The sequence below is a fragment of the Ambystoma mexicanum genome, chromosome 1p (genome assembly GCF_040938575.1).
Source record: "Ambystoma mexicanum isolate Mex_15411 chromosome 1p, UKY_AmexF1_1, whole genome shotgun sequence".
Lineage (NCBI taxonomy): Eukaryota > Metazoa > Chordata > Amphibia > Caudata > Ambystomatidae > Ambystoma > Ambystoma mexicanum.
Window position 1 is genome coordinate 382655509 of NC_090921.1, and position 12404 is coordinate 382667912.

At 46.3% G+C, this 12404-nt stretch overlaps 1 protein-coding gene across 3 annotated transcripts in view; it reads left to right on the forward strand.

Moving 5' to 3' along the window:
* Positions 1 to 12404, forward strand: part of MEF2B (myocyte enhancer factor 2B) — a 533283-nt gene that overhangs the window by 503931 nt on the left and 16948 nt on the right. For all 3 annotated transcript variants that reach the window (XM_069649127.1, XM_069649129.1, XM_069649128.1), the window contains exon 8: positions 7705 to 7819. In XM_069649127.1, coding sequence (XP_069505228.1) covers positions 7705 to 7819 — 115 coding nt within the window. The remainder of the gene's footprint in view (positions 1 to 7704; positions 7820 to 12404) is intronic.

Sequence of the window (12404 nt, forward strand, 5' to 3'; positions counted from 1 at the left end):
ACCACACTCACCCATTCCTTCAGGCCTTTCTTGTGCTGAATACATTTCTATTTTGAAGGGCTAACATGTTCCTGAGTCTCCAGGCAAAGTTAAAAACCAGTATTTTGCATAGCCAATAGATGGGGCTTTTATGTAGGTACCATATAGGTAATTCCATCCACCGTTCTTCAGTGCCACTCACTACCAGAGCACTCTTCGATGTTGAAGATCTGGGTATGTCATCATTTTATAGTGTAGAGCTGGGGGAGATCCTGGTCACTGTGCCCCTGTATTGGAGCTTTCAGTGAGAGATGGACTTGGCATCTGCGCTCTGCCCTGCCTGGAGGAGCGTGCGTGCACGCAAAGCATTTCATGGTGTGTGCGCATGTTCTCTTGCAGTGCACTTACTCTGCATGCGGGATACCCACAGTGTGTATTACTTAGGTCTCTCCACACATATATGACAAGAGTTAGTAAACTGGTTGTATCCCCACAAATCAGCCAAAAAGAACCTTGAATTGGGAAGCCGAAAGTCGGACAGTTGAATGAGGTGCTCAACCTTCCCGTCAGTAGGAGCCATATTCCTGCAGTTCTGCGTCCCTTTGAAACTGTTGTTCGCATGATTTTTTACAAAAACTGTCCACCCTGAAACCCAAACTATCCTGAACCAGCGCATGATTGGAATTGATGGCTCTGAAGCAGCAAACAACCTCCCACTGGAGATTTCCAGAGGCCCCTTTAAAATCTTCACACAGGCAATGTATGTTTAAAATATAACTTTTTTGGTAAATAAATGGTTAATAGAGCTGCACAATATACATGTAGCGCCAAGAACAGCCTACCTGTCACTCTAAAACTTGAGGAGAACCATCTCTGATTCTGGAAGCACCTCAAGACCTTCCTCTTTGCTTCTGCCTTCGCAACCCTCTCCCCTGCTGATCTGTTCTCTCTTGGCACCGTGCACCTGGCCAACCTCTGTCCTCTTGGCCCAGGTACCTGCTCACCCCGCCACTCTCCCGCACTGCCTCTGGGCCACCCCTTGCACTGGGGTCTGCATCTGTACCCATACAGTCCCCCCCCTTTTCTTCCTGCACTTATCAGACCTACCCTGTCTGCTGCCTTAAACCCAGCACTTGCCACTTGCTGGCTGCACTACCACTGTTTGTTGCCTTTATTATTCATTTATTATTATTTTTCTGTTTCTCCTTTGCTCCGCACTTTCCACTTCTCCCCCTTCCATGCACTTTTCCCCTCCCCCCTCTCCCATGCACTTGCACGTTCTCAATGTCACTGGGCCTAGTAAGATCGTTGTTTTGTTCTCCCCTGATCCCCTCCCTTGCCTTGTCGCGCTTTGAAACACTTGTGTATGAGCACAATAGAAATAAAATATCAATATCAAGAAGCCTCTGGGCGGATGTTGCGCTATATACATGGCCCTAACATAACATAACAGAACATGTGCTTATTTGCCATCATCTGTGTCTTAGTCCAGCCCATGAATGGGTCCTAGTTTGGCTCCTTCCTGGCAGAACACTATCCATCTGTGTTTTCTTTCTCTCCTCGTCTTCTGTCTGTGGGATCGCACAGAGTTCCAAGCTTTCCCCTCACCTGATTCGTCACCTGTGCCTATTCGGGTGGCACCCAGTTCAGCCACCATCAAGACCAGGGCTTGTGACCTTCTTCACATGGAGGGGCTGCTTGCCATAGAACGGCGTGTGGCTTTAAAGTGTCTAAAACTCAACACAGACAAAACCGAGGAGGCCCCTCTAGCACCTGCACTCATTTCTGCCCCTCAAGATCTGGGCAACGCGACTCCTTCCACCGCTGTTCGAAACCGTGGTTTTGTTTTTGACAATTAGCTCTCCTTGGTCCCACAAATGAACGCTGTGGTAAGAAGCTGTTTCTTTTTGATGACAATTCTAAAAATAGCCGTCCCCCCCATTCCTCCTGCCACAGCACAGAGCCCATGTGGGACCTGCTCTATAGTCGTCTTGGCTAGATCATGAGAGTTCCTTCCTGGGGGGCTTCAGATTACGCAGAATACCGCCGCCCCTCTTGATGCTCCTCTTGTACTAGTTCTGCGGCCCTTCTGACCAAGCTGCACTGTCTACCCATCCACCAGAGAGGTATATTCTAAACTCTCTGCCTTCTATTTCATGCCTCTTGTGATATTAGTCTGTCTTTCCTTTCATCTAACATGATACTGTACATCCCTGCTAGCCTGCTCCAGTCCAGCAATGCCCAGCTGGCACAAATGCCTCGCTTCTGCTTCTCCCTGAAAGGAGGTAGAGCTCAGGGACGGCCTTAACTCTGGAAGCACCCGGGGCGAGTCAACACAATTTGGCACCTCCACTACCTCCCCCAGTGGCCCCGACCCAGGTCTCTGCAGGAGGAGGGGGTGGCCAAAATGGTTTGTTGCTGTATGGAATTAAGTGCTTAACTCACCACTCCCATGCAGGTGTGGAGAGTTAAGCACTTCAATACGGGGCTGCTGCCCCTTGCTGGCTTGACAGCTGTTCTGTATTGTAATAAAAAGCACCCTGCTCTCCTACTGGCGTGCCCAGCACAAGCAGGTGAGCGGGGCGTGCACCTGCTGCGCCTTCACCCACCCTTGAAAGACTACACCAAGCTGGAGTGGCGGGGGCTAATGGTGCCCTGGGCGATCGATCGGGCGGCCCTGCCCTAAGGCCGGCCCTGGTAGCGCTTTTTCTATTATAGCTCCCTGTCTGTGGAACAGACTGCCATTAGACATTATCACTATTGATAACGTCTTGCTGTACCGCCATGCGGTCAAGACTCTCCCGTTTCCTCAATAGGTGTCTCCACCCTCTAACTACTTATCAGTGCCTTGAAGCCTCTGGCGATTGGGGGCTCAAGTAATTCCCTACCCACAGCATATATTATTTCACATGTTATATTATATTATATTATATCATATCATATTATATTATATTATAATTGCATTGTATAGCCCTTTTCAGTTACATTCCATAAGCAGAGGTGGTTTATGACTGTCCATAAATTTGACCCTCCTAAGGTGAACTTTTTTAAAGCATTTCCTGCTGCCAGAGTCTTCTAGACATGGCATTTCTGTTTGCTTAGACACTTATAAGGTGCATTGTAAATGGAAGGTGAACGATTTGATAAATGGTGCTTTTTAGATCACAACCTCCGAAGGGACGCTAACACAAAAATTACTGCAACAAGTTCACCACATTTTAAAAGTAGCTGTGGTTTGCCTTTATTCTATCCCATTTTCTGACGGACCAGCCAACAGACCCACCGGGCTGAGGCTGCCAACAGCACATCACTGCTCTCTTGCACTTTTCCAGCTCATTCCCACTAACTAACCCCCCTTCCCACCCCCATTTCTCCCTTTACAGAACTGCCAGAGCGCCAGGGGACCACTCCGGTGGTGATAGTGTGCGGTACAAATATCCTTTAACATTAACATAACTGTGCCGCATTCCATTCAGTGAGACAATAGGAAAACAATAACTGCCTGCAATTATATTTTTGAACAGTTAGATGGCAGCAATGCTCTATAAAAGAAAATAAAGGCATTACATGAAGATGAAGGTAATTCATTAAAAACAAACGTTGATATTCAATGAACAATATATGCAGAAGAACCTACATTGCGACCTGCAGCACCTGAAAACCAGCAAATCAATCAATAAAATGCTGTCTGGCTAAAATGATACAACGCGTCAAAGGTTCTACAGTGCGCCATTTAAAGCACCAAAGTAACCTTAAAACTCCCCACCTCCTTCACAGGCCAGCGAATGTCATCCATTAACGCAGTGGGTTCACTACTGGTGGGAGAGAACATTCAATAAATACTGATGTAACTGGGGGAGTGGTATCAACTTAGGTAGGACACTCAGGAACCACTCCGAATCCAGGGTTATATGAAATATAAGACTTCTTTATTGTACAGTAATAGTGGGAAGGTGAGACAGGAGATCAGGTGATGTGCTTCTGCTTCCCTTGGCTCTCTCCCTGCCAGTCCCCCAACCGTCATTCCTGAAACCCTCACACTCACTCCATTCCAGACCTCACACTCCTAGCTCCACTGCTCTCTCAGACAGACACACAGCTCACATAGCAGAGGTAATGCTAAACACTAAAGTAAGATTAGGCGCTAGGCTACAAAAAATACCTTAACTTGTGACCTTTGGGACTTTAAAAGATACAACTATAGGGATCGAATAAGCAGATAAGGAATGTTGAAGTGCGGAGACCATTTCAGGAAAGAGTACGATGTACAAAATGACTCGGTATCCCCATTGGGGGCCTTTTGATCTCGCCGGTTAGTGATGGGATAAATGGTCATCTACTTACTAATGTGGAATTTGAGTACCTTTGGGTCCCACATCCCACACACTCCCTCACTGTACCTCATCCGAAAGACCTCTCAGGGTGGCCTAGCATTTTTCTCTGTGCAAAGGCATCTGAACATTAGGATGTGTTTCTGGCCCTATGGTGATGGTATTAATGTCATATCTGAGAGGCACTACACATATCCTACAGATAATTGGGGCTCTGAAGATCAAGAATTGGCACACCCTGACTTTACATGCTGCGCCTCTATACCTCCGTGTGCCACAATGTTGGCATCCTATCACTGACTTTTTTCAGATTCTACTCACCAGCAAGAGAGATGTATTCTGCACATTGAGGAGCGCAGCTTGAGGAATGATGGGCCTCGTTACGAGTGTGGTGGTGGTGTAGTAGAAAAGTGGGCAAAAACCCATTGCCGCAACTTATTTTTGCAGCAACACATTTTCACCCATTTGTACTGCACCACCAAATTACCATCTTCATGGTGAAGTGGAATAGATAACTCCAGCCTGTGGCTGGGGGTATTTCCTCCACTTTATCTCCAGAAAAGGGAGGATTTACCACAAGTAGAATTATTGCCTTTGGTAAATCCTCCGAATCCTATGAACTCCAAGAAAGGAGACTAACTCCACCGCTCAACTACTCCTAGACTGGTGAATTCCACCAAACTGTGAGGAGCCTAAATGCTGCAATCATTGCAATTTGTGCTGCAATATATGCACTTTTATGCTGCAAAATATATCATGCCACAATATCCTGGAGGATCTGAATTTAATGAGGCCCAGTGCATTTATATATAAGGGTGTTCATCACAAAAAAGTTAGGGGTATGACCATGGGGGCTATGTTTGCTCCAAAATATGCAAACCTCATTATGGGGTGGATTGCGGTAGTGATCACGCCTGGACAACAATTCCAGAAATTCCCCCCAATGATAAACTCATGGCGTTGATGCACCAGCGACGTTTTGGTCATTTAGGTTAGCTCTGAGGAGGAACTCAGTGCTTGCCTGTTCATGTTGAATGGTCGGAAGTAAATCTCAGATTTAAAAGGACCTATTAAATGACAGCAAGTTCATACCTGTCTTTAAAAATATACGTGCACGATCTTTAGCAAGCCTATGTGACCTCATGACATTCTTCACTGCAGGAGTGCCGCCCGAAACAACAATAAAGGCTATAACCATGTGGGGAAATTATTGGGAGCCATGGAACCTTCCCAGAGAAGGCTAAGTTCATTCATGTAACCAAACCAATGGCTGGCAACTGGGGAGAGAGAGGAAATAGATCCAACCTGGATAACGTCTGCTTTAATAAGTTGTTGGGATATGACAGGAGAGTACTGCTTTTTTGTTGTGATGCACTGGCGATGACTAGGTCTAATGGTAGCGTGGGGGGAGAATTAGATGAGGTTTCTCACTTCATTCCACACTGATCATGTATCCATACCCCACATTAACAGAAACATTGGCAACGTTCAGTCTTATTGAACAACCCCCTGATCACCGTCCGCAGGCTGTTGAATGTGAAAGGTAACCTAAGTCAGAGGTACCGCAGCGAAACACCAAAAGCAACTAATGCATTCAGGTTTGGAAATGCCACTTTAGAGATGTGTATCCAGCAACATTCATGGGCCCTTAGGAATAGAAATAACACCTACCCCTTAACCACCCATTTTTAGGGTTCCAGGGGGAGTTCCTTGGCTAGTTTCCAGTTTTGCGGCATTGAGCGTATAACATTGTCTGAAAGGGTGGAAACTTAGAGCTACCTTTTTAGAAAATAAAAACGGCATTGGCTTTTGAGACTTTTGTGCAAGTTGCTGCAGACAAACATATTTTTTGGGACATGTATTGGTGCCAATATTTCATTTTCCCAACGAGACAGAACAAATAATTTTCACTACGGGGCAGAAATTCCCATACTGAGTGAAGCAAGGGAGCAGGAATTGGAAAAAAGCCATAATATTTATAGGCAGATCTAACGTTGGGGTGTGCGTACGCAGTGAAGCGGGATGCAGGAATGGTTTACTGGGGTTCACACGCCGATTTTCTGAGTTTTACCCCAGTTATAAAGCACCGTGTGCATGTTGTCGAGGTGCCGGTAACAGTTACGGGTGACACCACGCACTGTCCCCAAGATCCAGGCCTGCTTGCGTGGACCCCAGGCACTGTTTGAAAGGTACATCTATTCGCCCGGGGGAGCATGCAAAGGTGGCTGTTCTGGCTGTTTTTGCTTTGCGTGGCGGTGTGTCGGGGGCATTCAGGCCACGACTTGCATAAATGGTTATTTTGCGCAAACAATTACATGAATACGCAGAACACGTATTTTTTTTCTGTGCACAGCCTTGTGCAGTGTCCTTATAGGCGTGCAGCCCTTGCGCGAGAAATCCGTTCTTTTCCATGAATCGGGCCCATAATATCTCAGCAACAGTCACCTAACCTGCTGAGCTGTCTTTGCAGCATTCTGATTTAGGATGCCATACTGCTTCCGTATCTTCTAATACAAATAATGATGGCCTGTTCTCCACCCACCCCTTCTAGAAAGGGGCTGCAGCATCACCACCAGCTGGTCCTGCCCACAGCCGAGAATACTATTTCCCCTCTGCTTGTATCCATTCTCATTTATGAAACAAATCTTGCATACACAAACGTGATGTCATAAAAAAGGCAAAACATTCCCAAGATAGCCACTGTAGGACATTAAAATGGGGCACAATGAAAAGAGCGCCCTTTCCATTTCCATGGCAAGCACCAGGTATTGCAGGAGGTGCAGGCGGGGTCCATGAAGACAGCAAGTGACAGGTAAGTTTGTACACATTTTATATTAGTGCATATTTTATTTTTGATAAATATTGGCAGCAGAGCAGATAGAGGAGTGGGGTTGGGGAAAGGGTAAGCTGTCAGAATGCTCGCAGCACAGTCTGTACCATCAGACATCACCTCTTTCCAAGCAACCTGATGGGATGTGGTGCTAATTAACATGTGATCTGCCTTCCTCTTGCACACAAAGAGGCCAGGTAAGAGATGATTACCCTCTGCCCTGTTGTTTATGCAAAATAGAGAGTAGGTTGATGTACAGGATGGCCGAATGAAGTAAACACAGGAAGGTGTCATGTTATTGCTTCATGCATGAATTATTAAGTTCACCCATGTCAGGCGTGAGTAGTAGTTCATTGGGCCCTGATATTGGAAGCCCTACTTTTATACTGAGAAAAGCAAAACTGAAAGTACCAAAATGGCAAGAATCAAAACAGGACCGGATAAGCTATTCATAACCCGAGGGCGCTAGCTTGCACCATCTCAGAGTCGCCTGTTGAAAGAAGCACAGAAGCAGTGCCTTTTGGCGCTTGAGAAATGACGTGTAACATGTTTTCCTTTCCGCAGCAGAGGTCGCTTTACCCGGGCCTGACGACCGGAAGTACAGGGATTGGAGCAGGAAATGGCAGCTTACCGAGCGCTGGGTTAGGAGGCTATCCATACTTCCCTGCTGGACAAACAGGTGAGTGCCAGCCTAGCCGCATCTCACAAGCTTCCACGTGCCATGCCTGAGAAGGAAGGCCATACACACTGGTTTTGTTATTGACATGCTGGGACTCTAGATTGGCTTTCCCCTTTTTGTATTCAGGGCTGCAACTCCCAGAATGCAATGGAAAACCAGGAATGGGTGACCTACTCTTGCATGACATGGGGAAACCTGAGAACTCCGAGTGAGCCTGATAGACAGGCCAGGTGGAGGGCATTACATGTGACTCCCATGATTATTCTGAGGGCAACTCAGGTGGAAATGATCCATTTCTGATGATCCTGGAACCCTTTCTATTAGAGTCTACACTCGCTTCACATTTAATGTTGGGGGTCTCTGTAAAAGTGCCATGTATTGATGCATTTTGTGTTTCATTGTTTGCATTATTTTTTAGTCCTTTAAGTCACCTCCGGACCACTTGGTTTTTTGTTGTAGCAACAATGTGTGGTGTTGTTGCTAAATTTCGGACTTTGGATCTGGGAGAGGTGAGCTCCAATCTCAGTTCCATCAATTAACCATTTGAAGATTTAGGATAGGAATGTCTTGCTTTGAAAGAAGCACATGCCCGTACGGATGAATGGGGAAAGTACTGTGCTGCTTTTTAAGCCCTATTAGGTAGTGATAGACACAAAAAGATACTCCACTTCCGTGAAATCATAGCGTGGTTCATTTAGTAAAAAATGCTAATTGCATGTAGAACCCTACCAACCATCGGCTGGTGGCTCTCCTGTACACAATGTTCAACTCTTGCGAACAAAGTGCTGTTGTAAACTGGACAAAGGCACAATCTCCTTTGGTTTTTGCTGCCAACACTACATTTTGTAAAAAAAAAAAAATGCAAATGCCACCTGCAAATTAGGCTTTGCATACGGCCTTTATGATGGATTCCCATGGATCCTGAATGCTTTTATCTCGTGCTAAATGCAAGCAGAGTTCATAGAAATCCATTTGTTTAAAGGCAGCATGAAAGTACATGCTGCCACTAAGCATGCGCTATTTGGAGGTGGAGCAGGAATGGACAGGGGGAAAGTTATCTCCGCTGCGTGCCTCTACTCCACCTTCAAATGGAAGGGCTCTCTCCTGGAGGCTTATACCACTCTCCTCCTTGCTTCTGAATCTTGCTTTACTGCCCTAGGGCTTATGAAACGACCCCCATCTCTCCAATCAAACTGCTAACTCTGAGGATTAAGGTGAATGATGGGGACCCTCCGGGGCCCATGGCCACACCAGGATTTAAAATATCTATGTGTTGTCACGGGATCACTCACGGAGTCCATCAGACAGTTCTTGGCCCAAATGGCTCAAGCTAGACGTTGGCTCGCTGGCTGAGCAGGACGCGGCCCTAAGGCTGAGCTAGTTTAGCACGGCTCTTAGCACCCAGTATGCCACATGGCTTCGCAGAGTACAACCATTACTTTATCAAATGAGATTCAAGACAGTTTAAGTCTGTGAAGGTTATCTCTTACCTGGACAAGCCATTTGACCAAAGCCGACTACCCTGTTCGTTGATCATGTCTTTCAAAGTTTTCATGGCATAGAGAAGCCTGCCTCCAGAGCACAATTTTACATCCCCATTTCAAGCGGCTTTTCATAATGCCCCATCCCAAGACAATCTGGTATTCACATTGTCTGATTACAATCACATCCGTACTCCAATCACGGACACTGTGAGAACCTGGTATCCAGCCCATCTGTAGTTACGTTGGACTGCTTCTGTCATCCATCCGGGAACACTATACACCTGCCATTATACTGGTGCAGCGAGAATTTTCCTCTACAGCCACTGATTCTGCAGCAAATTCTTCTAAAGAATTATCTCCACTCGTGGTGTGTTGGAAAATAGAGTAGCTCCCGCTCCTACTTTTCCCATTACTCAAGATCGCCGTCAAGTGATCTGCAATTTCCTCCACTCCACTGGGGCCTCAGCTTGCAGCCACACAGTGCCCAAACCTCGCCTCATAACAATGAGGCATGTGACCCCAGCACTCCACTCTCTGCAGCAGAACTGGAATCTCCTGTGACTAGCGAAGAATTAAGGTCTATCATTCGATGACAGTGACGTCCGGTGCAGTCATCCATCATTAAAGGCTGTCTAGATGACCCTTTGCCTTTTTATGGACATGATATGGTTCCTGACCCTCTTTAAATCTTGTGGGTCGCCCCTCTCTTAAAAGAGCTGACTTTCGATCCTAACTCAACCTCCATCATCCAATCGCAAATGCCTCTTTTCTGATGAATCTTTGTAGAAGGTTTCTTTACAACTCCAAGATTGTGTTGAGACATGCAGCCTACTAGGCAACATGCAGTCCAGATTCTGTGCCGCCCCGAGGAATAGAATTAGCCTTGGTGGATCTTCGCTACAACTTTCTGTAGAAAAAAACAGTCACAGGCCCACCTTGCTGGTCGTACTGCACCTTTTTTAATGGCTTTCAACACCTTGGTCCACTAGTTCATACTTGATAGACTGGTGACAGTGGCCAAGGTGTCTGCACCTGCTTTATCCTGTTTTTGAGTTCTTCATTTACTATGTATCATCCGAAGAAGACATATGTTCAGCAGAATGCAATCTCCTATTGGACCTATCGGTAGAGCCTCCTAAAGTCTACAGGAGGCTGAAGGGTCACAGTTCAAACGGTTCTCATCTGGAGCAGCCTAACCCCTTGCCTTAAGATTACAATCAAATACAATGTTGTTTAAGAAGCAACTAAAAACTCCAATGTATCAAACTTTTTAACAACAGACTCTTATGTTTTGTGTAGTTCTCGTTCCTTAATTACAGTTCTGCATGATCCCTTTAAAGTACTTCAATAATCAAAGGGCCTCAGTGTAAAGACTGGACGGGGTACCTGTACTCCTGCCCTTTAAATGGCAGAGCAGAAGCACAGAGCACCCCAGCCAAGGTTCTCTATAGGGTAGCGAAGGACAAGCAACCAAGGCTTAAGCTCTCAGGAGGTGATGCAGGCTGGTTCTTAAGTACACGGTGGTCCCCAAACCTCCACAAAGGAATGTCCACACACTATGTTATGTGCTAAAACAGTTCTTTATATAAAAATAAGGTTCAATATATATACACAATTAATAACACACTTTATACTTTGGCAGATCTAATATGGCAAATATATACAACGTCTATGTGGTACCACACTTAGTTATTGACTCCTTTAAAATGCACCAAGTGCTGACAGGTTCCAATGGCATACAAATCAAACAATAAAGTGTATATGCATAGGACATAGGAAGGAGGACAAGTTAGTTTAAACAATGGCAGAATACTTTGTCCAACTACCAAGACACAGTTCTGTGTGAGGATCCCCCCACCTGGGCAACCTGAAATAAAGTGTATTAACAAGCCCAGTCCATATATGTTTAAATAATCTTGTTTCCTAGTCAACAATGTTCCACTACCCCAATGTACCTGAGTTGGCAGAGTTTTGTCGATGGCTCATCAACAGGTTCCTCGTGAGCAGACTGCCTTTAAAGTAGGAGCCACTGTCATCGAGATGCCGTGAAGAAAATGTGAACACCGTCGTCGGGACAGCAGCTTCGAATTTTGCGGTGCTCGTCAACGATCGATCGTGGATGTCCTGCATAGACAAGGTGTGCAATGCGGCTCGATGACTGGAGTTCGGTGCTGCAAAGAGGACTCAGTGACGAGCGTATGCCTGGCAGCGGGCGTCGGGTGTCGGCATTGGTGTCGACAATCGGGACTCGACCACAGCTGGATCTTCACACGTCGGCTTCTTTGTCGACTTCGGGTAGCGCAAAACCCACCAGCGGATTCTCCTTGGTCATCGGCGACCTCTACTTTCTTTGGCGGGACAAAGCGGTCGACGGTGATGGCAATGAAGCCCTTGGTTTAAATGTTCTTAGGCAATAGTGGAGCATTGCGGCTCCTGTCATTGAGCAGCATGTTGTGAAACTGTCCCCGATTTGGGGCAACACGACTCAACATGCTTCCAGCGGTCACGGAAATCATCTGAACGGCGTTCACCGGTGATGGATATCGATGGCCCTGATGTGCTGATGATTTACTTCAATGTTTCTCGGCAGACCTGGTCTCTGGTCGACAGCCTTTTGGGACTCACTTCCAGGGTGCCTTGATGAAGATCAGCTTCTGCACAATGTTCCCTCATAGCTCGGGGAGAGGTCTCCTAAACAGGACCTCTCTTGGATCAGCCTTTGACAGACACAGCATCTTTTGGATTTCGTCAACGGAGAGCAGCAGCAAACCATCTTCATCCTGCTGGGTTTTGAAGGATAAGCAGCTTCAAGTTTAAACTTCAGTTTCTGAACAATTTGGTAAGTGTGAGGTCCCCAGATATACAGATCTGTCCTTCATTCACACAGCTGAGCCTAGCTCAGTCAGCCAATCAGTCAGGAGGGCATTCATGCAGGCAGGCAGTGAATCAGGCTCACAGAGCATTCAAGCCATTCACTTCCACTCCGACACCCATAACAAGGAATGTGGATTGGGCAAGCACCCAGCCTTTCAGCACACCACACTGCATTCATGTCAGTTTCAGGCAGGGCTGTCTCATTCTTTGTGTCGTACACAAAGATA